This window comes from Callospermophilus lateralis, chromosome 1, assembly GCF_048772815.1.
Source record: "Callospermophilus lateralis isolate mCalLat2 chromosome 1, mCalLat2.hap1, whole genome shotgun sequence".
In the NCBI taxonomy this organism is placed as follows: domain Eukaryota; kingdom Metazoa; phylum Chordata; class Mammalia; order Rodentia; family Sciuridae; genus Callospermophilus; species Callospermophilus lateralis.
The window spans coordinates 207,063,252-207,087,114 of NC_135305.1; the positions used below are offsets into that span (position 1 = coordinate 207,063,252).

The following is a 23,863-nucleotide window of genomic DNA, read 5'->3' on the forward strand; positions in this document are numbered from 1 at the left end:
GTTGCTTTTAGGATCAAAGTTATACTAGCCTAATAAAAATGATTTACCAACTGTGATATTCTTTCTATGACACATGGAGGGAGAAATTATGTAAGATTGGAATTATCAAAGTATTTGAATACTTTGTAGAAGCATATAGAACACAGAACCTGCTGCCATTCTCTGTAGTTTTCTTTAATAATTATAGGACTGTTCACATGTTAAATTCTCTTCAATAAGTTCTACAACTTTAGAAAGCTATCCTTTTCCTCTATATTTCCAAATTTATTGTTGTAAAGATCCCCAGAAAAGACTTGATACTATACAATAAAGCATCAACAAAAGGTAGTCACCAGGAATAGATGTTAAACCTCAACATTAATCAGGGAAACATAAATTTAAACTATGATGAGATAATCTCTACATGCCCCCCCTAGAAAGGCTAAATGTTAAAGAATAATAATATAACTGTTGGTGACAATGCAGAGCAATTGAAATGCTCATACAATACAGGAGGAAATGTAGAGTGGTACCACTTTCAAAAACTGACACATCTAAGAATTTGCAATATTACAACAGGCAAACACTGAAAGCAATACACATGCTTAATTACAATAGTATAGATAAATATATTGTAATATTCATTCAATAGAATACGAGGAATAGAGAATGCATAAATTACTGTTATGTGGAGCAACCTGGGTGAATCTCACATATATACTGTTGAAGAAGCAAGACAAAATGATGCATGTAGTTTGATTTTATTTATGCAACATTTTTAAAAGACAAAGTGAAACTGTATTGTTTACATCATTACATCAAGCTTAGTGTTATGGGGAGCTGCCTCAGAAAACACTCTAAGTCCGAATTCAAATCAAAGAGATCTTTATTTACCTGGCCAGGGACTGTCACCCACCCATAGAGACTGAAGCCATGTAAGAGAACAGCAATTTCCTGGCCTGTGGCTTGGGAATTTAAGGACAAAAACCACAGCTCAGGGACTTTCCTTAGCATCATGCAAGCAAGTCAATCATAGAAGCTAAGAGAGCAATTAGCACAGCAACTCAAGACAATTGCATCTTGGACTTGAGCAAGAGTTAGACAACAATATCCTAAGTTCAAGCAGGTGGTTAGTAGGGGGCGAGAATCTAATGCAAAGTCTTGGATCACCAAGGCCACCATATCCTGGATTGAATACATTTTGTAGGGTACTAAGTACAGAAAACAATACATTATAAGAAAACAGCCTTTATTTCAGTTTCTCAGAAACAGCTCTTGTAACAGTGTTTTATAGAAGGCAGCACAATGGAGTCTTAGGGCTGTCTATGACAGTTCTTGCTTAATAATTGTCTTATCTCACTTAACAAAATCTTATATCTCTAATCTATATTTTTTACTAATCTATAACCTATAACTTACACTCTTATTGATTGTATTTATCAGTTCACACCACAACATTCCCCACTGGTTTTTATGAGACTAAATCAAATCATTGTTTATTTAAGTTTCGTGTTATCTAAGTTGACCATGTCATAATCATATTTTTCAAGGACCAGCAGTCTAATCTTTAGAAGCAGGCTTCCTGTCTTTTTCTGGCCTCAAGAATTTCCAAGTACAGCTGTGTGCAGCGTGCATGTCTGAAAGGGAAACAAAACAGAAAGTAAAAATCTAGGATACTGTTCATCGTCGGTTGTCCTCGGCTGTATCTTCTGTTGGAGCTGGCTTCTTGATTTGGAAGTGATGAATCCAATGTTGTTTTCCAGTGATTTTTACAGCAGTAGAGGTGGTCAGGATGGCTGGAAAGGGTCTGTGCCCGCGAGGTTCCAAGGTGAATGGACAATGGCTCGGCTGGAATAGGTGAGTGAAGTTCTCTCCCGCAACTAGCTGCCGGACTCTTTGTTAAAGCCTGAGTCTGTGGGAGGCTTGCTGGAGAGCCTGGAAGGACTTAAGAAATGAGTGGTTACTTATTTCAGCTAGTTTTTAATCTTTTAGCCTGGGAACCAGCAGGGGTGGTCTTAGAACAAAGGGAAAAAGAAGACCTGTCCAGTCTATGCCAATCTCCAAGTGTAATTAGTAAGGGTGTCTTTTAGATTTCTATTTATCCTTTTTACTTGTCTTAAACTCTAAGGCCTATATACAATGTACGTCCCATTTAATTCTAAAGACTTTAGAAAATTTTTGAGTTATCTTAGCTATGAAAGCTGGGCCATATTGGACCCATGGCTATTGGGAAGCCAAATTGAGAAATTATCTCCTGAATAAATGTCCACATATATCAGCAAATATTTATAACCATATTTTCTAGGTTTTACTTTAGTGAAGTCCACTTCTTATTTTTCTCTTGGTGTTTTTCTTTGTAGTCTGTTCCTGTAAATTCTTTATAGAGATCTCCATGTACATGAACAGTAGCAAAACCATACCTACTGTCAGTGTAGATATTAACAGATTTTCCTTTGCCAGGTCTGAGAGTCTAGGTAAGTGCAATTAGCTCTGCCTTTTGTGCAGAAGTTCCATGTCCCAGAGGTTGAGCCCAGACAATTTCATTTAAGGTAACTACAGCTGTCCCCACATACCTGATTCCATTTTGGACGTAGCTATTGCCATCAGAGTAGCATGTCTCGTCTGGGTCTGGCCACGGTGTGTCCATCAGGTCCCACTGGACATTCTGGAGTGACTCCAAGATTTCCTGGCAGTTGTGCAGTGGCTCAGAGGGATCATCATCAGGAAGGAGGGCCACTGGGTTTAATGCTGAAGTTTTTAGGAATTTTTTTCTGGGCTGGTCTAGAAGAAGGGCCTGGTATTGGGTGGTACGAGCATTGGAGAGCCAGCGCTCTGGAGGGCTCCTGAGTAAGCTTTCCCCAGCATGTGGAGCTACCACCTGTAAATCTTGCCCCAACGTAAGCTTATCTGCCTCCCCAACCAGGATTGCTGTGGCAGCAGTCTTTTGGATGGATATTTTTCCATGGTCCCAAAGTCTGAGTTTGCATCCTTTGGCTATTCCGCTGATTTCATGTACAAACAGCTGAAATGGCTTCAGAACATCTGAGAGGGCCAATGCAGGTGCAGAGACTAGGGCTTGCTTCAGTTTGTCAAATGTCTCTTGTTTTTGTTGGTTTGTTTGTTTGTTTTTGTTTTTTCAGTCCAAGTCAGAGAGTCCTTTGTCCCCCCTGTACTAACATACAGGGGCTGGGCTAGTTCAGCAAAACCAAGGATCTAAAGGTGGCAATACCTAATGGCCCCGAGGAATTCTCACACCTGACACTTAGTCTTGGGGCGAGGAATCTGCATGATTGCTTTAATTCTGTCCTGCGATGGAGTCCTGTTTCCTTCTTTCAGGTTGTAGCCCAAGTAGGTGGCTGTTAAGGTGTACAATTGGGCCTTTCTAGCTGACACCCGGTACCCTAAGGTTTTTAAGGTTTTTAACAAGTTGCTGGTGGCCTGTTCACATTTAGTCATAGTTTGGGTTGGTGTCAGGAGATCATTTACATATTGTGAAAGTTCAGTCTCAGGGTGTTGCTGCCTGTGAGCTGTGAGGTCCCGGCTTAGGGCCTCATCAAATAGAGTTGGAGAGTTTTTAAATCCTTGTGGCAACTGTGTCCAAGTCAATTGTCCTAAAAATCTCCCTTCTGGATCTGACCATTTAGAAGTAAAAATTGGTTGGCTTAGCTTAGCCGATGGCAAGTTGAAGAAGGCATCTCTGAGATCCAGGAGAGTGTACACTAGGTGAAAAGGAGGCAATGAACTGAGAAGAGTGTAGGGATTTGGTACCGTGGGATGAATGCTTTCCATCCTCCTATTGACTTCTTTTAGGTCCTGTACCAGTTTGTAGTCTTTTGTCTCAGGTTTCTGGACAGGCAGCAAGTGTGTTTTTTAGGCTGATTGACAGGGGATCAGGATACCAGCTTCCCTGCAACCCGTGGATGTGTGAATGGCTATGACTTTTTTAGCCAGTCTGATAGGATACTGTCGGATCTGCACAGGGGTGGCAGTGCTATTGAGCTGCACTATACTAGGTGGCAGGTGCTCTGCTAAGCCAGGAGAATTGGATTCTGCCCAAACCCCTGGGAATCCAGTGAGGAGATCAGAAGGTGGGGTACAGGGGTCTTTTATTAAAAGCAGGTATTCTTCCTCAATTGGACGTGTGTGTGTGTGTGTGTGTGTGTGTGTGTGTGTATACATATATATGCATATAAAAGCTTCTGGCCCTTTTAATGACAGGTTGGCTGTGCCTCACAAGGAACAAGTGAGTAATTCTCCCTTTTTAAAGTCAGTTCTCATTAGAAATTGGCCCCTTAATTTCCATTCCTGGGGCCTATTGTTGTTTAGGGAGTAGAGCCCTTGGGGGTTGTTGTCCTCACCTTAAGGTTGACAGAGCCATCACTGTGACTCTTGTCAACCTTTTAGCCTGCTTTTCTTTGTTGGGGGAGGGTCTCTGCTATTGTAGACCCTTTGGGCTATTTCCACCCATTTTGACAGCATCTTTCCCTTGAATCCTTCCTGTCTCTGTAACTTTTTCCTAATATCTGGGGCCGATTATGTTAAAAAGTAATATTAGGAGCCCTTCTATTCTCTGGAGCCTCTGGGTCTATGGGTGTGTACACATGATAAGCCTTGAGAAGGCACTCCAGGAAAGCAGCCAGGGGTTCATCTGGTCCTTGAAATGTCTCACTGACCTTTGCCAAATTGGTGGGGTTTCTACTGGCTGCTTTGATCTCTCAGTGGAGCCTGGCGTACTGATCAGTCACCTCCATACTTGTGTTTGTCCAATTGGGACGAACTGAAGGGAAAATGAGTTCCACATGAGCTGGATCATCAGAGGGTTGGCCATCAATGCTGAGAGAGTAGTTTGGGGGCTTTTCTTTTGATTTTAACAGAGAAATTATTAGTAGAAAAAGCAACATATATTATGAAAGGGCTTCCTCTTTCTCCCGATGTGGTAGGGGAGCCTGACAAAGGGGCAGTGTAGGGACCGGAGTTTGGGTATAGGATGGGAAGGCTTGGGCATCAAGGGGGTACTAGGCACCTGAGGAACAGAGAGATCCAGAGGAGGAAGATCCGGGTCCTAGGAGCTCTCTTGTTGGACTCTTCTTCAGGGAGGAAGGTTTTGTTAGCAAGACAGTTTTGGTTTTGGTTTTTTGGCTGTTCCTGTAAGGCAAAATCTTAACCATCTTGGGTCTTCTAGGAGGATTTCAATCCAAACCTGTATATAGGGCAACTGATCTGGATGCCCAGGCCACCCTGAGATGACTCTATGAACTTGATAGGTGGTGGAGAGGCCAGTGGTCCCTTCTGGGGGCCATCCGACTTAAAGCCTGGCCAGTCTAATTCACAAAGTTTTCTGAGAGAGGAAGCATTACATGATGTTTTATCATTAGTTATTCTCTTTGAAAACTCTTTAAAGTTAGACAAAAAACACTTAAGGGGTTTACAAAACGAACATAAAGTGAACTGATTTTGACCCGTAATGAGACTGAGACCAACAGGGAGACACACAACAGACAAGGCGCCATAAACAAACCTAATTGATCAGAGATTTAGATGGAGTTTCCAACCCCTGGGATTTTTAAACCCAGATCGGGCCAGAGAACAACGTCTCCACACTGCCCTGGACCGGGAAGTATGTGCTGCATCCAGCCTTACCTGACGTCCCCAGACTGGGGAGCCACTCAAACCAAGTTCCAAGTTTCAAGCTTACCTTTCCCAGGAGAACTAAGTCGCAGGTGCAAATTGCAAATGCTCTCAAATAGGCAGTTGGCAGGTTTGGCAGGAGCCAATGAGGAGAGGCCCCAGGGCTGGGGAGTTCTCCTCAGAGGCCTTCCCCAGCTTGTCTCTGACTCACCAGGTCTCTTGGGTGTTTCTGATCATTCTCCCATTTCTGAGAAAAGAAATATCTCTTTCATCCCGAACAAGCCCCCAAGAGGTTATTGGGAGCTGCTTCAGAAAACACTCTCTGTCAGAATTCAAATCAAAGAGATCTTTATTTACCTGGCCAGGGACTGTCACCCACCCATAGAGACTGAAGCCATGTAAGAGAACAGCAATTTCCTGGCCTGTGGCTTGGGAATTTAAGGACAAAAACCACAGCTCAGGGACTTTCCTTAGCATCATGCAAGCAAGTCAATCATAGAAGCTAAGATAGCAATTAGCACAGCAACTCAAGACAATCGCATCTTGGGTTTGAGCAAGTGTTAGACAACTGTATCCTGAGTTCATGCAGGTGGTTAGCAGGGGCGAGAATCTACTTCAAAGCTTTGGGTCACCAAGACCACCATATCCTGGGTTGAGTACATTTTGTGAGGTACAAAGTACAGAAAACAATATATTATAAGAAAATAGCCTTCATTTCAGTTTCTCAGAAAGAGCTCTTGGAACAGTTTTTTATAGGAGGCAGCAAAATGGAGTCTTGGGCCAGTATATGACAGTTCTTGCTTAATAATTAATTATCTTATCTCACTTATCAAAATCTTATATCTCTAAAGTTTTTACTAATGTATAACCTATAACTTCCACTCTTATTGACTGTATTTATCAGTTCATACCCCAACACTTAGAAGAATGGTTTCCTTCTAGAGATGAGGAGGGATTTTTGATGGGGGGAGAGGGGGACACTTGAGGACTTCTACAATGACTGCAATATTCTATTTCTTGAATCTAATGGTATTTATATGAGTAATTGCTTTATAATTTGGTTGACAATGAGCATATGTGTTTTACCTGCTACTCTATAGGTATATGGCATTTACAATAAAACGTCAAGGTTCAAGATCTTAAAACCAGGATAAACAGATATGAAAAAGAAACAGATGTGTACTTATGCCTATTTTCTTTTTAAATGTGGCCTAAATATTTGAGCCGTACTTAGGGTTATCAGAATAGCTGCAGGTTAAAAAAAAAAAAGAAAAAAAACTTAAGGAAATACATCAAAGAGTAAACTGGAAGACCTTCCAGGAGTCAGCAACAGGTGAAGCAGGGGTGTCTGTGGTGAGACCCTGGGCCAGCACTCAATAGTTCCCTAATTAAACGTTTTAAAATGCCCTCCACTGTCTCTGCATAGTGTATAGTGTCAGTGAAAAAGGGTTTGCTTGTTTTGTGCATAAGTCTTTATTCAGGAACTCTACTGTACTTCTAGACAATACACTGGGACTGAGGAGGATCTGGCTCAGGCAAGGGTGGGATTAACATAGAGTTTTGTTTTTTTTGTTTTTTTGGTTTTTTTTAACTCTAAAATATATTTTTATTTTTATTTTTTTATTGTTGGTTGTTCAAAACATTACATAGTTCTTGATATATCATATTTCACACTTTGATTCAAGTGGGTTATGAACTCCCATTTTTACCCCGTATACAGATTGCAGAATCACATCAGTTTCACTTCCATTGATTTATATATTGCCATACTAGTGTCTGTTGTATTCTGCTGCCTTTCCTATCCTTTCCTATCCCCCCTCCCCTCCCCTCCTCTCTTCTCTCTCTACCCCCTCTACTGCAGTTCATATCTCCCCCTTGTATTATTTTTCCGTTTCCCCTCGCTTCCTCTTGTATGTAATTTTGTATAACCCTGAGGGTCTCCTTCCATTTCCATGCAATTTTCCTTCTCCCTCCCTTTCCCTCCCACCTCTCATCCCTGTTTAATGTTAATCTTCTTCTCATGCTCTTCGTCCCTACTCTGTTCTTAGTTACTCTCCTTATATCAAAGAAGACATTTGGCATTTGTTTTTTAGGTATTGGCTGGCTTCACTTAGCATAATCTGCTCTAATGCCATCCATTTCCCTCCAAATTCTACGATTTTGTCATTTTTTAATGCGGAGTAATACTCCATTGTGTATAAATGCCACATTTTTTTATCCATTCGTCTATTGAAGGGCATCTAGGTTGGTTCCACAGTCTTGCTATTGTGAATTGTGCTGCTATGAACATCGATGTAGCAGTGTCCCTGTAGCATGCTCTTTTTAGGTCTTTAGGGAATAGACTGAGAAGGGGAATAGCTGGGTCAAATGGTGGTTCCATTCCCAGCTTTTCAAGAAATCTCCATACTGCTTTCCAGATTGGCTGCACCAATTTGCAGTCCCACCAACAATGAACAAGTGTACCCTTTTCCCCACATCCTCGCCAGCACTTGTTGTTGTTTGACTTCATAATGGCTGCCAATCTTACTGGAGTGAGATGGTATCTTAGGGTGGTTTTGATTCGCATTTCTCTGACTGCTAGAGATGGTGAGCATTTTTTCATGTACTTGTTGATTGATTGCATGTCCTCCTCTGAGAAGTGTCTGTTCAGATCCTTGGCCCATTTGTTGACTGGGTTATTTGTTATCTTGTTGTCTAATTTTTTGAGTTCTTTGTAGACTCTGAGTTTTAAGCCTGGGCTTGGCTCACTCGGGTCTTTTATCAGTGAGACTCCCAGGGACTAGGGCAACACAGCAAGCCCAGGCCACTCTCCTCTGCAGGTCCACCTCGCTGCTGCTTTCTCCCTTTCCCTTCACCAGGGCTTGAAGTATATTTTGTGGGATGGGAGGATATAAACCCTAAAACCTGAATAATTTAGAGAATCATTTGTGAAGATTCTGTAATGTAGTTTATAAACTCATGCACACACAATTTGCGCAGAGGGAGCCTAACTCTTCTCACTCCAGGACCCCAAATGAGAACTTGGCCCTAGATTCAGACCCAGGAACTGTGTTCCAGATGGTGCAGAGACATGCCAGCCATTGGTCATAATTCTGGCACGCCTGCCACACTTCCGGGACACAGGCCACACTTCCGGGCCTTAAGTGTTCTCGCGAGATTTGTAATGTTTGGCGTAGACATCGCTCTAGCTGATGCTGCTGGTCTTCGGACCTTCATGGTAGGGGATGCTAGTTCGGAAGCCCGGGGCCCTGCAGCGTCTAGCTGGGGGCAGAGGGCAGAGCATTCAGGCACCCGGACCAGTGTATTTAGCAAAAGATAAAATCCAGGATGCCCAGTTAAATTCGCATTTCAGATACGCCAGGAACAAACTGTTAGTAGATGATACTAACTTTAGTGTAGGGTACTTGTACTAAGATCGTCTCTCACCTGGAATTGGAAGTTCACTGATGCCGAAGTTCAAATGCAGCTGTGATTCCGCAGCCCGCCCCAGCCCCCGCCCTGAGGCAGCCCCGGGAGCTGCTGACTGTTTGCCAGAATTAGGAATTGGGAATAAAGGGAGAAATACTGAGTCCCAGGGGAAATACGGATGAACCACCACAGCCAGGAACAACTGGAACTCACGAGCACGAGCCCTTGACGCATTCCCAAGTAACATGAGGGCAAAGCTCAACTAGCCCCAAATTAAGCTGCACCCTGGCTCTACCTCTAGTCCAGAACCTAGAAACAGCCCTCCATAAGTATTAACACCCCACAGGAAGGAATTGCTGTCTTTTCCCCTGGTGATAGCCCCATTCTCCCTTGAGTATGTATCTACTTTCATAAATAAACCTCTGTCTATGCCTTTGACTGGAGCATGCTGAAAATCCATCACCGTTGGTCGTCGGTTCCCCCTTCTCCCTGGAAACTACTTGGACTCTCCTTCAGAGACAACTTTCCTGCACCCCCAGGGGCGGGGGTTGTGCTGGACCGAGAACATTTAATAACAATTATTTATATTTATATTTAGACTTTTTTCACCATTTACAACAGAAATGTGAAAACAAGCTTGAAACACACAAGAAGAAAAGCTTCAAAAAACACTAAGCCTCAGAGCAGCGAGGCTGGAGGTGTTCAGAACCAGGGCCCCTGAGCTCCATGACCTCAGACCCTTTTGGCCTCCTGACCTGTGTATCTGGTGGAGATGTCACAGTGCACCTGCTGGGTGGTGGCAGGGGAGTCCACAGGTTCTGAAATCACATGGCTTCGTATTGGTTCTGAATTGCTCATTGCATAAGCCATGGCCTGGGCTGTGAATCTTATCTCAGGCGGTTGGTGAGTTTGGGTCAATGATTTTTGTTGTTGTTCTTTTGTTTTGCTCTTGCATTCAGCACAGGGACAGTGCAAAATGAAAGCAAAACAGTGGAAGCCATATTTATTAAACAGCTTAGCAATAAGAAGATCATAGAGGTTAAGACTGACCAAGTTTGAAAGGGAAAGAGATTTACCTTGAATATACTTACCTCAAATACACTTAAAGTTGGGAATCTGAAAGAGAGAACTGTGTTGGTATGACTAGATCATGGATGATGCCAAGTCCAAGAAAGACTCAGCAGAAAAAGAGGCAAGTTATCAGAGGAAAATGGAGATAATTTCCAAAGCCCAGACCCAGAAAACCATGGACAGTTGCCTTCCTAAAAGCTATAAGACAACTGCAAGACCATCCCACCCCTCTCTCTCTTCCCACGTCCAGACCCCAAGCTGGCATAGTTCTACAGAGCCATAATACAGTTTGGGACAGAATTCATTCAGCACTTAATCAAGCAATTACTAAATACCTAAGCACTATTCAGATAAATCAGAATTCCCTCCTTTTCTGTCTTAGAACTGGCAGTTTCCTAGGAACTAAGGCAAGAAGTGATTTAAAAGAAAATAAATGAAAAACAGGATAGTGAGAAGATAAGAGAGTGGGGGGAGGCTAAGAGGAAGGGTTATTATTTTATTTAAGGAAATTAAAGAAGTCCTATTTAATAAGGATATTTGAGAGACTTAGAAGAGATAACATGAGCCACAATCCAGCAGATTGTGTTTAGGGAAAAGAGGCCACCAGAGCCAATGGTGGCATTTGAATTTTTGGAGGAATTCTTCAGGAGCTCTGTAAAGCATGTTTTTTTAAGAGAGAAGGGAAGAACATGAGCTAAGGAATTAATAAAATTGTCCAGTCAACAAACAGTAAGGCTCTGAACCCATGGGAGTGATAATAAGTAGGAGAAAGAAGGCCACGTGAGTATAGGCATGTGCTGAGGTCTCCTCCTGTCCCCTGCACCTGATGGAGAAGCAGGCAGGGGACTCCAGCCTTCAGGAAAGCTGAGAAGGCCCAGGAGGTTTTATTTCCTAGGGCTGCTGAACAAAAAACCCCGTAATAAAAACCTATTCTTTTACAGTTCTGGAAGGGTCAGCAATACAATACCACGTTCCCTCTAAAGGCTCTCGGGAGAATCCTTTCCTGCCTCTCAGAGTTTCTGTGGGTACCAGACTTTCCTCAGCTTGTGGCAGCCGTAAGCCAGTCTCTGCTTCTGTCTCCACGTGGCCCTCTCGCATGCCTCTGTGTCTCAGATGTCCCTCTGCCTCTCCCTTATAAGAATACCTGTCCTTGGTTTAGGGCCTACCCTATGTCTGGGATGATCTGGTAATATAGTTTAGTTTAGGTGTTGTGTTTAGTTTTGCCTGATGAGTTCTTAACCCAGTTTTGAGGCCCTGGCTGATGGTAAATCCATTTCCCTTCTTGAGCAGATGAAGCCCACACTCCAGACCACTGTACACTTGCCCTAACAGCTCCAGGGCCAGATACCAGGTGATTGGGGAGAACCCAGGTGTCCCCAGAAGCCTTGAAATTATTCAAATTAGCCAATCCACAGGGAGCCCATGAGACCTACCTAACTCCAGGGCACTTGCCACACATGAGCTCTCCTAGCTGTACCCTACCTCCAGACACCCAGTGTGGCCCATCTGACAGGCTTCTCTAGTTCAGATCTGTAAATACTAAAAAGTTCTGCCTTCCATCGATCATCATATCATTGTATCATGTTCTATCATCAAAAGAAACTTCAAATCTTCCACAATAGATCTCCTCTCCAGATCCTTAATTACATCTGCAAAGGTCCTTTTCTCCAAATACACACTCGCAGGTGGACATGTCTCTTGGGGTGCTACATTTCAACCCACGGCACCCTCTTTGAGAAGGCTGATAGCAGTTCTTAACCATAAGTTTAGGAGACTGGCTGGTGAAAGAGTGCAACTGTGGACTTTGGTCTTGGGGACATAGACTTGACACAGAGGATAGCAGAGGCCCGGGGATTCTGTGGGATCTAGGACTGTTGACTAATTACACTAGGAGTTAGTAACCTTCTGAACAAAGACTGGGTAACAGCAGAGACTTAAATTCAACACCCCAATTCTACCCATAGAAATGAGGGAGAAGGCAAATCACTAGGTAGACGAAGGAGAAGACAGTTGCTTCTTGTTATTTGGTCATTCTGGGCTCTTACCTGGCGCTCCTGAGGGAAATATAGAATTGGGGTCCTGAGAACCACTGGCCGCAACATTTTGGTAATCTGATTGATGCATGACCTTGTGTTTTTACTGTCTAAAGACATTTTATTTAGTATATATGGTTGGTTCATTAACATTGAACTCACAACCAACGGTATTATATCTCAGGGCTGAATGAAGCTTACCCACCGCTTACATTTCTCTGTAAGGAGTACTGCAGGCTTTTTGCTGTTAGGAACAGTACATGGCACTTCAACAGCCTATTTGGGAGCTGTTTGAAACAGCGAAGTCACCAGTGAAATGCCCAAAAAATATGAACATGGCAAAATGGACCTCAAAAAGAACACTTTTTTAGTAAAAGCTGAAATAATCAGGCAAAGTGTAGCACAGAGAAAGAGAGTGAAGAGGGAAGAAGATCAAAAGACAGAAATCGAAAGGGCTTCCCAAATCTAGTTAGTTTATAACTGAGCAAATAATGTTGGGAAACGAAACTGGTGATGGAGGAGGGGAGACTGCCACCGTGTGAGCCTGCCCGGGAGGAGCTGCATCTGGGCAGAGGCAGTGGGCAGCGGGACCTCAGAAAGTTTCCTTCTCCTCCCCCTCCTCTTTTCCTTCCTTTCCTCCCAGCCAAGAGCACAGCTTTCCTCTTGGGAGACAGCCAAGGACACAGGTCAGTGGCTGCATTAGAGGAAGAACCACCGTGTTCATAGACAATGCCTTGAAGTGTGTGGCCTCCAGGAATCTCGTCCACCTTCCCTGGGCTGTTGCCACTCTGGCGCTGGCCCCCTACTCTGCCCACACCTCCTTCCTCCTCCTCCTCCTCCTCTGCCTCTTCTGAAGGAAGTGGGGTGATAGCAAAGCACCTCTGGAAAGAGGGTGGTGGCTTCTGGTTGGTCTGGAACCAGTGGCCTCTCACCCACCTGGAGAATTGTCACCTCATCTCCTGGAACAACAACAGCTTTGATTGCCAAAGGGTGAAAGATCGGGCTTGGGATCTCCATTCTCCCACTCATGCTAGGAAACTGGAGGCCACTGAGTGTCTGCAAAACACCCTTGAACTGTGACTAGTCATGAGTGAGGACCTAGAGGGCATGGAACAATGATGCTGGGATCCCTGTGAGGTCCCACAATGGCCGTGTCCTTCTTCTCTGTGTCTCTCCTCCCGGGGCATGAACACAGCATCCCAGTGTTTAAGGATTTTCAAATATTAGGACAGAGAAGAGCAACTGTGACCTCCCTCTGCCATTACAGGGACTCCAGAGGTAAAAAGGTGCATGCCAGGTGAAAGGTAGGTAGGCAACAGAGACAGACTGAGACTGATTCCAGAGCTGTCTTCTTTGGTCATATTTTGATAGATAAAGCCATGAATTCTGTGTCTTGAAATGCCCTGTGGAACCTGCTGCCAGTCTCTGAACTTGGAAACTGACTCAACTGACCTTTGCCCCTGGGGCAGAGATCTGTCCCATGGTCCCAATCTAGGTCTTCACAGGGAGAGACATTCGGAGCCCTCATTCTCTGAAGTGGACAACCTCACCTCCTGCCACACACCTGTCAGGACTCTGGAGACCCCAACCGGCCCAGGCACACCATGGCGGACAAGAAGGGTCAGGACCTAGAAGCATGGAGGCAAGTATTCCAGACGTTAATTCAGGAGGTGAAACCATGGCACAAATGGACCCTCACAGCAGACAAGGGCCTTCTTCCCAACGTCCTGCAGCCGGGCTGGATGCAATACCAGCTGTGGACTTTCGCCAGGTGAGAGGGGAATGCTGTGGTACATGTGCCAGAAAAATCTTTGCTTGTTTCTGACTGTGCACACTTGTCGCTTTTCTGGTTCCACCTCAAAATTGTGTCACTTGATAGAGGTCCAAGGAGGTCCCCCAGAAGAGAGAGGACGATCTCAAATCCACCCTGGTGGGTTTTTGACCTACATCACAGAAAAGAATTTGAGGATGAATCAGAAAGAGACCCAAGTGAGATTTGATTAAGAAAATAAGGGATACACAGGGAGAGAGAAAGAGTACAGGCTGTCTCAAAAATAAGACTTGCTTTGGGGGCCTAAGACTCTTCTTTCAAAGGAAACTGTATGAATGTGAGAAGTATGTAGGAGTGAGCTCAGTTCTTTTAATTACAGAGAAGAGGGCAGTTGGTGGTGGTCCAATTCTCATCTTGTTGACATCTGGTTGATATCTGGTTAATAGAATTTGTACCTATATCAGAGGTCTCTAACAATATTTTTCCTTTGTCTTTGTTTAGTCTAAAAAAAAGAGGTTGTATAAGCTAGCAATGTATGTAGGCGTTAATACTCTAAGAATCAGGGGATTTTAAAGAATTCAGGCCTGGGGAGCAAAAGTGAGGGTATTCGTGGACCTTCTTAGATTTGAAGTGTTAATCTCTTTTTCCTTCTGTTTATTTTTTTCTTTATTCTATCCTATCTCGCTTGCACATTAAAGACTACAGAAAGAAAGAAGCCCATCCATCAAGTTTTGACTTCATGAAATATCTTCTTTCCCATCAGGCATGGTGGTGCATGCCTATAATCCCAGAAACTCGGGAAACTGAAGCAGGAGGATTATGAGTTCAAGGCCAGCCTGAGAGACTTAGTGAGACCCTGTCTCAAATAAAAAATAAAAAGGGCTGGGAATGTGGCTCTGTGGGTTCAATCCCTAGTACCTCCCACCAAAAATCATTTTTATTTATATAATTTCAGGCCTCAGCACTGGTTTGGGCTAATGTTCAGATAAAGAATTCAATCTGCAGAGGTGGCAGGGGAGATGGGAGCTGGGAGCTGGGAGGAGGAATGGCAGCTGTTTCACTAAAGGGATGTGACACTTGTTCCCTGCCTTGGGAGACAGTGGGCCCATCTGGGTTTAGTGCACTGCACCAAGGAGACCCCTCAGGGAGAATCCAGAGGAGCAGGGTACTGAGCAACTCACATCAATCCTGCCCACCTCTACTCTATGCTGATAGAGTCTTTTAAAAATAGGACTCTGGGAGATCACCCAACATTTCACCCTTTCTTTTATAGATGGGAAATGGAGCCCCAAGACCTGGGGGGAGGGGAGAAGGGCCCTGCCCACTACACAAGGAGTGGAGTCCTGGGATAAATCCTGCCTCCTGCCCTCTCTGAGAGGGTCCAAGCAGAGAAGGCGGAGCTTCTCCTGGCCAGAGTAGGCATGGGGAGCCCCTGACCAAACTTTCAATCTGTTTATTTGGAAGAACTTGGAACTCTGGGCTGGCACATTGTGAAGTGAAGCCAGAACACCGTGACCAGGCCAAGGTGGTGAACGGGCAGCTCAAGGTGGCCCAGTCCCCTGTGCAAGGCCAACTCATGCTGACTTCCAGCTTGTGGACGTCACAAGGCTCAGAGCTTCTAGGAGTCTTCCCCATGGCTCATCCTCAGGTCCATCCCGAGAGGGCAGGTTAGAATAGAGGTCGGGGAGAGTCCACACTAACTTATGCTGCTCATTCCCCTCTAATTCCCCATCTCAGACTGCCGGCATCCCTGCATCAAGGCCAGCAAAGCTAGGCTCAGCTGCTGTGATAATACACCTAGATTTAACCTTGCACATGGCTCCCAAGTTCCCTGAGGGGAGAGCTGGAGAGTTAAAAAGAGCACATCACTGCTGCCCGTACTCCATGGACCATCTGGTCCCATGGCCCCAACCTAACTGCAAGCGGGGCTGGAAGTGGGAGGGTGAGCACAGATGTCTCTGTCATGCTGTGGCCCTCTGCCTGACCTGTAATTCCTGTCATGGGTGTACCATGTGCTTCCTGCCTTCTTTCTCTCTCAGTCCTAAGAGGTACTTGTGCAAATATCTTAACTCAGAAAATTACCCTCCTTGCTGAGACACGGTGTTGTTTCCTTGAACCCTGTTGGAGGCCAAGGCAACATTCTCCAGACTACCTTGAGCAAAGGAATGGGGTTGAGGGGAGCAAAAGAAGACAGTGTTGCAGACAGTGGTTTCCCCTGATGCTATAAATCAGTGGCCCTGGGCAACCAAGGGCCGGCAAAGCATCTCTCTAGGACAAGGACTTTTCAGTCTCTCTCCCTGATCTGTCTGTAGCTTTGTGACCTAACCAACACCCACTGTTGTCACTCGTGGACTTCGGCAGAGGGATCTTGGGAGTTGCTGCTCTGGTAGCCTTTGACCTGTTCGAATCTGTTTGAAGAATCCTTGGCTCAGGGTTAAGAGACTGGAGCTCCAGTCCAGCCTCTTGTATTCACTGGGCTCTAGAGAATGGAGCTCCCAGAGGTGCCCTCATCTCTAAATGAGGGCACATTGGACTTAGAAGGTGCCCAAGGTCCCATTCCCAGCCCAGACAGTTTATGATAGACTATTTTGATCACAGCACCTGTGCACTCGAGATGAGAACAAGGAGCTCAGTGGTTTCTTCCACTGCTAGTCCATGATCCCAACCCAATTATGTCTCTGTTGTGTTCAGTGACTCCTTCCTCCCTCAGCAGCAGCCCACAATCTGGCTGAAGCTCCCATCTTCTATCTCCACAGGTTCCAGTGTTCTTCCTGCTCTCGCAGTTGGGCCTCTGCCCATGTCCAGGTCCTTTTCCACATGCACTGGAGTGAGAAGAAGCACAGGGGCCAGGTGAAGATGAGGGTCTTTGCCCAGAGATGTAAGAAGTGCCCCCAGCCTCCATTTGAGGTCCCTGAGTTCACACAGGAGAACATCTCAAGAGTCCTGAATAACCTAGTGATCCGGATTCTGAAAAAATGCTACAGAGAAGGATTTAAGATTGTAGAGGAGATTCCTGCGATCAAGGATATCTGTCTTCAAGGGCCACATGACAGTAAAAACTGTGAGGCATGTCTGCAGGGATCCTGTGCTCAGAGTGGGTTGGGCCTGGCCAAGGAGTCACCAGTGCCCACACCCTCCAAGGATGCTGGGGAACCCAGGCTAACTGCTACTTGTACCAATCTCCCCTGCTCACAATCAGCCTCTAGAGTGGACAAGATCCTTACATCAGCAGTGAGCCTCAAAGTCTCTGACCCTCCCAAGGCTGACCCCAAGGTCAGACACAGCTCAGAACCACCAACTGCTCCAATAATTGTAATCCCACAGGTGCCACCCATGTCAAAAGTGAGCCCCAAAATCTCTAACTCTCCCAAGGCTGACCCCAAGGTCAGACACAGCTCAGAACCACCAACTGCTCCAATAATTGTAATCCCACAGGTGCCACCCATGTCAAAAGTGAGCCCCAAAATCTCTAACCCTCCCAAGGCTGACCCCAAGGTCAGACACAGCTCAGAACCACCAACTGCTCCAATAATTGTAATCCCACAGGTGCCACCCATGTCAAAAGTGAGCCCCAAAATCTCTAACCCTCCCAAGGCTGACCCCAAGGTCAGACACAGCTCAGAACCACCAACTGCTCCAAGATTTCCAACCCAACAGGTGCCACCAAGAAGCTCACTTCCCCCTATGCGGGCCACTCAAATGCCTTCTCCCACAAAGAACCACACAGCAGCAGATGCAGCAGCCAGGGTCACCAGACCAAAGACAGGAAATCCATTGCCCTCCTCCTCCTTGCTGGCTATGCCCATAAGCCCTACAAACCTCTCCACTTCTTGGAGCCCAGAAGCAAACACCACTTGCCAGATGGAGAGTAGAATCCAGATCTACCCCGAAAGTGGGCATTTCTATTCCAGCCCATTCCAGAATTGCGTACCAGGGCGCTTAAGCACTTCCTGCTGTTGTCTCCTTCTAATCATTGTTGTCATTGTCACAATGATGATGGTAAAAAATACTTTCTGAACCTCAAAAACCTGACACTAAGTGAAAAAAGAAATTAAAATCTGGACATGAAATGTCACATATTAGTATGATCCCTGTGAAATGAAATGTCCAAAAAATCCACAGACAGGAAGTAGATGGGTGTCTACTGGGCCCTGCAGGAAGGAGGAAACAAGAAGCGAGTTCTTAATCCATATGGGGGCTTTGTTTGAGATAGGGTGATGAATCTGTTTGGGAATGAGATGGAGCTGAGGGTTGCACCATAGTACTAATAAACTAAAAGCCATTGAATTGGTCATTTCAAAAAGTTTAATTGTGTGATGTGACCCTCACCTCGATATTTTAAAAAGCACTATAGTTTTGTTCATTCTTGAGAGAACTGAATCTTAAATGGTTAGAACTCAGAAATTTGGAGATCTTATGAAACCTGTGAACCTTCTTACCAGTAAATTTTGCACAAACCCTCTGATATCAGTCTGTGGAGGCATTTGCAGTAAAGGATTTAGGCTGAAAACCTGGGTACTCAAAAGACAGTGGTTGGGGCTGGGGTTGTGGCTCTGTGGTAGAGCACTTGCCGGGCATGTGTGAGGCCCTGGGTTCTCAGCATCGCATATAAATAAATAAACAAATAAAGTAAAAGATCAATTTACAACTGAAAAATACATATAAAAAAAAGACAGTGGACTCCACAGGGGTGCATACAGCTGAGGGGAAAGGCAGGATGAGACACTGGGGAGGGAGATATATCCTTAAAAGTCCATTTAAGGGGCCGGAGTTGTGGCTCAGTGGTAGAGTGCTTGCGTAGCAGGCATGAGGCACTGGGTTCAATTTTCAGGACCACATAAAAATAAAACGATGATATTGTGTCCACCTAAAAATAAAAATAAAAGTTTATTTGTTTCATTTAAAATGTACTTCTTGTGGCATGTTTATAGTATGCTAATATATTAAAATTATATTGTAAATATTCATGTATGCATGAATTATACATATGCACACATTTGGAATGTACACTCAATGTCTTTTATTGACTGTATTATGCAATAAAAAATGTTGAGGGGAAACTGGGTTCATGTCTGCAATCCCAGTTACTTAAGAGGCTGAAGGATTGCAAGTTTGAGGCTAGCCTCAGTGACTTAGACTTATATTCTGTCTCAAATTAAAGTAAAAAATAAATTTTTTAAAAAGTTGGGGATAGGGCAGCTAAGCACAGTGGCACATACCTATAATCCCAGAGGCTTGGGAGGCTGAGGCAGGAGGATCACAAATTCAAAGTCAGCCTCAGCAACTTAGTAAGACCCTGTCTCAAAATAAAAAATAAAAAAGGGCTGGGGATGTAGCTCAGTGGTTAAGTGCCCCTGGTACGAAAAAACAAAAAGGGGGTGGGCCATAGGGATGCAGCTCTGCGGCAGGCAGTCCTGGGTTCAATCCTCAATACCACACTTGCAAAGTGGTGTGTTTAATTCACATGGAACAATAATGACCAAGACTTGATTAGCAAGTTATGAAGAAATAGCCACAGATAGGTCTTGCCTAGCAGACATCACCGCTGTGATTAGAACATAGGATGCTAGCACAGAGACAGTGGCCTGGCTTGCAGAGCAGGAATGCAGTGGGCTGGACAGGACCTTGTTGGGGCTTGAGTTCAGATGTAGTCAGGACCTCCCAGGTCTGTTCCACTTTTGCTCAGCCCATACTCTGTGGCATTGTTAATTCCAAGGTGAGGTTTTCTGGTGGTCTCTCCTGGAAGCCCATATCTGTACCAAAGTCACCCAGCCCCACCTTACTGAGCTTTCATTTGGGTTTCTGACCTCCTAGCACTGCATAACTACCAAAATTCCAGCTCTAGCCTTTAACCTCCAGCTGCTGTGTTCATTTTTTCTTGGAACAGCACCCTGTGAGTGCACATCTTGGGCATCAGCCAACTGATGTCAGGGGGAAATGCAATGCAGACTTTGGGGCCTCTTCTCTGGAGTTCCCTTCTCCCTGGGATTTCACCTTCAAATTCCAGGGGCTGACATAGGCTCAAATTCTGACTTCTATCTTCTTCTGTCAAACAAAACTCCCTCTTTCTGCTTTGCTTTATTCCTTGGTTGAAATTTAGAAAGTCTCAAGCAAAACCAAGGTGTCTAGGACTTACCTCATGTGTGTTCCCCTTCTGAGAACTGCTCCATGGAGCCCACCCATACTAAGCACTCTCCAATGCTCTCTAACGTTTTTCTTGGTTTTGCCCAGATTTTGATGGCTCTTTTTAGTGGAATTGATCCAATCCTAGTCACAGCCAAAATCTGAAAGGTTTTGGAATTGTTAGTATAAAATCTCCATAGAGTTCCCCAACTCCTCACCTGCAGGGTGCCCTCTACTCCAGGAGTAGAGATGGACTCTAAGCCAGCTCAGATCATTGCCCCTTAAACATTACCTTCATCTAGGACAGTTGCATCAAGATGGAGACTCTCAGCCCCAGATGCAATTTAACATTTTCCAGTGACCAAATTTTTAAAAGGAAAAAAAAAAGCAGGTGCAACTTATTTTTTAACCATTTTATTAACCCACTGTATGAAAATACCATCATTTGAACATGCAATTAAGATGGAGATTCTTTATTTTATTTTATTTTATTGTGGTAGTAGAGATTTAATGTGGGGGTGTTTAACAACCGAGCAACTTCCCAGCCCTTTTATTTTTATTTTTTATTTGGAGTCAGGGTCTCACTAAGTTGCTTAGGGCCTCACTAAGTGCTGAGGCTGGCCTCCAACTTGCCATCCTCCTGCCTCAGCCTTCTAATCACTGGGATTATGGGCATGCACCACCATGCCCGGCTCAAGAGCAAATTCTTAGTGAGATATTTTAAAGATATTCTTTTTCATACTAATCTTTGAAATTGAATGTACATTTTATATTTACAGCACAATTTTTTTCCCCATAGGAAATACTGATCTGTTTAGACTTCATAAAATTTATAGCTAAAGACAGATTTGCCTGCCATGTTGTTCTAAACATAATGACAGTTGTTCAATAGAACAGAGAACCCATTTAAATTTAAATATAAAGTAATATTTTTATAATCTATTAAATTTAAATGTAAAGTAATATAATAAAATCAAATTAAATAGCCTTTCCTCAGTCACACTAGCCACATTTCAAGTGCTTACCAGGCATGTGAAGCTGATAACCACTATAACAAGTGGCACAGATCTGGGACATTTGAATGAAAGGAGACTTCACATTATTATTATTATCACCTGTCATAAGCCATCACCTGTCAGAGAAGCACATGGACAGCAAAGCCACTCCCCTGATGCCCAGGAAGATAATGAGAGCGAGGGGAAAATCTGGGTCCCACAATATCCTTCAAGAACACATTCCCAGTGACCCAAAGACCTCTCAATGGGACCCACTGCCAGGCATGGAAACTCAAGGAAACTGCAGGAAGTTTCAAATATTTCTTTTTTTTTTTAATGTTTATTTTTTAGTTGTAGTTGGACACAACACCTTTATTTTATTTTTTAAAGAGAGAGTGTGAGAGAGAGAGAGAATTTTTTAATATTTATTTATTTTTTTAGTTTTCGGCGGACACAACATCTTTGTTTGTATGTGGTGCTCAGGATCGAACCCGGGCCACATGCATGCCAGGCGAGCGCGCTACCGCTTGAGCCACATCCCCAGCCCAGTTTCAAATATTTCTGATGGGGGCAATAATTGATTACCATACATGATATTAGAAATGGCTCTTTGTGGATGAAATAAGTGGCGTTCTCTGAGTGCGGTTGTACAGGTACCTCCCCCTCCCCCATGAATGGGGTACAAGAATCTCAAGAGCCCAGGGACCCCCACTTTGAGAAGAGTGCTTGTGCTTAAAATCCTGGCCCTGTGTTCCCCACTAAGCAGAAGATCTCATGGCCTGCTAAGTTTCTGCCATCAGAGTATAGTCAGTCGGCCTCGGTGGCAAACTGAACCCAAAGACTCTCGGACCAGATGACATGACTGGGGACACGATCACCAATGAATGTTCATTCCTTTGGCAGAATACACTCCCTACTGCTTGGCATCCAGTGTTGTAGAGAGCAGCCTTCTGCTGAGAAACACAGGGAGAGCCTGGTTACATGGGATGGTCAGACAGGCGCCGGTGAGTCCAACACTGTTTACTGGGATATGTTTTCTTGAACTTGAGGAAGTTACAAAATAGTTTAATAGAAACACAGGGCTAGGAAGAGTTCAAGTTTAATGTAACAAGTGGTCTTTCCTTAAAAATAATTTGGTTATTATTCCTCAAAGAAATCCCCAAGGAATTTCTCTCTCAATGTCAGTCTTTTATTTGTAGTCACTCCCCTCTTCCTCTTTTTACAAGCTCAGATATCACTCGTCAAATTCATGTCATACAGAGCTCAGAACAGCCTTCTGAAGTAACCAGGGTTCTCCAGAAAAACAGAGTCAACAGGATGTATAGAAATCCATGAGGGAATTGATTATGGAAGTGGGCTCACGTGATTACAGAGGCTGAGGAGTCCCATGAAAAACCAGGAAAACGGGTTTAATCCAGTTCAAGTACAAAGGCCTAAGAATCAAGCAATAGAGTTCAAAGGGCCATCCCTAAGTCCAAAGGTCTGAAAATCCAAAGCTCTAATGTCCAGAGCAGGAGAGCAGGAGCAGATTGGAGTCCCAGCTCCAGAAGACCGTGAATTCGCCCTTCCCCCTCTGGTTCACGCTACCTGGGCCCTCTATGGGTCAGATGATGCTCTACCGCCACACTGGTGAAGACAGTCTTCTTTAGCCAGTCCATTGAGTCAAATGCCATCTCTTCACAGAAATGATGTTTTCCCAGCTAGCTGGGCATTGGGGCACCCAACTTGACCATGCCATCATGCCTTCCTTGTTGAGAGCCACAGCCGAAGGGGCCCCAGCAAACTTTTAGACTGCCAGCTGATGAGCTGAAGGGGCCCCAGCAAACTTTCAGACTGCCAGCTGATGATTGGCTCACAGCGGCCCCAGCAACATCTAGCTGATTGGCTCCTCTGCGGTGATGTTCATTGGGCTGTTTCCCTGCCCTTTCAGACCATGGAGCTGCTCATTGGGGGACTTTTTTGGCTCCGCCCATGCGACCCAGCCAATCGGCCTCAAGAGCAGGAGGATTGTGGGAGGAAGAGGTTGTTGGGGTGTGTGGCTTGTGGGAAGCCGGTGGTGGCAGTTGGGCTCTGAGGGTTTTTTCCTGAGGAGCTGTTTTGTTTATCTTGTGTGGTTCTAAAAATAAAGTTAGTTCCTTTTGACAAGTGGCTCCTGAATTGTGCCCAGCCAGACTGCGGCATTTGGTGGCTCGCACGAGGAGCGACTGAGGGTAAGTAAACCGCTCGCCCCTGAGGGCAGGGTGAGAGGATGGGGAGCCATTTTAAGATTCCTCTTTTGTTTTGCTTCATTTTTGTTTTAAGTTGCCTGTCCCTGGAGATGAGTGAGACGGAAGAAAAACCGCTCACTTCTGAGGAAAAACTATTTACGTCTGAGGAACAGATAGGGAGAAAGGACGGATGCACATGTCAGGAGGATAGAAAGGCTATAATGAATTTTTGTTGTTCCATTTTTATTTCATTCTGTCTCGGTTTTGTTTGGCGTCATCTTGTTGGGTTGTATTATAGTAGAAATACGGGATCAGAAATTAGTAAAAAACAAACTGAAAGAGTGTTAAGTAAATTGTTAGAGGAAGAAGGCATCCCAGTAAAATCAAGAGCAGTCAGGGCATACGTTGATACAATGCAAAAATGTAGCCCATGGCTTTTTAAGGAGGAGTTGTTAAATATATCACAATGGAACCATCATGGTGAAGATTTAAAAAGAATAGAAAAGAACAGCCCAGGAACTCTGTCAGCTGGCACATTGGCATTGTGGGCATTGGTATCTGGTTTTCTTAGTCCAAAACCTTCAATTCAGACAAAGGTAGAGGAAGGAGAAGACATATTGATTCAAGTAAATGAGGAGGTCTCTCAAG

The 23,863-nt window shown here is 44.5% G+C and overlaps 1 protein-coding gene across 3 annotated transcripts; it reads left to right on the forward strand.

Annotated features, from left to right (window-relative positions):
- Window positions 1–1,589: 1,589 nt before the first annotated feature.
- Window positions 1,590–18,796, forward strand: Rtp3 (receptor transporter protein 3). Of its 3 annotated transcripts, none has more exons than XM_076844665.2 (3): window positions 1,590–1,836; window positions 13,589–13,890; window positions 16,647–18,796. In XM_076844665.2, exons 2-3 carry the CDS (start codon window positions 13,724–13,726, stop codon window positions 17,905–17,907), a joined length of 1,428 nt encoding a protein of 475 aa, XP_076700780.1. In that variant the 5' UTR covers window positions 1,590–1,836; window positions 13,589–13,723; the 3' UTR covers window positions 17,908–18,796. The 3 variants fall into 3 exon arrangements, with proteins under 3 accessions (XP_076700780.1, XP_076700788.1, XP_076700805.1); XM_076844673.2 differs by having other exon boundaries at window positions 13,615–13,890; XM_076844690.1 differs by lacking the exons at window positions 1,590–1,836; window positions 13,589–13,890 and adding an exon at window positions 14,487–14,738.
- The last annotated feature ends 5,067 nt before the right edge of the window (window positions 18,797–23,863 follow it).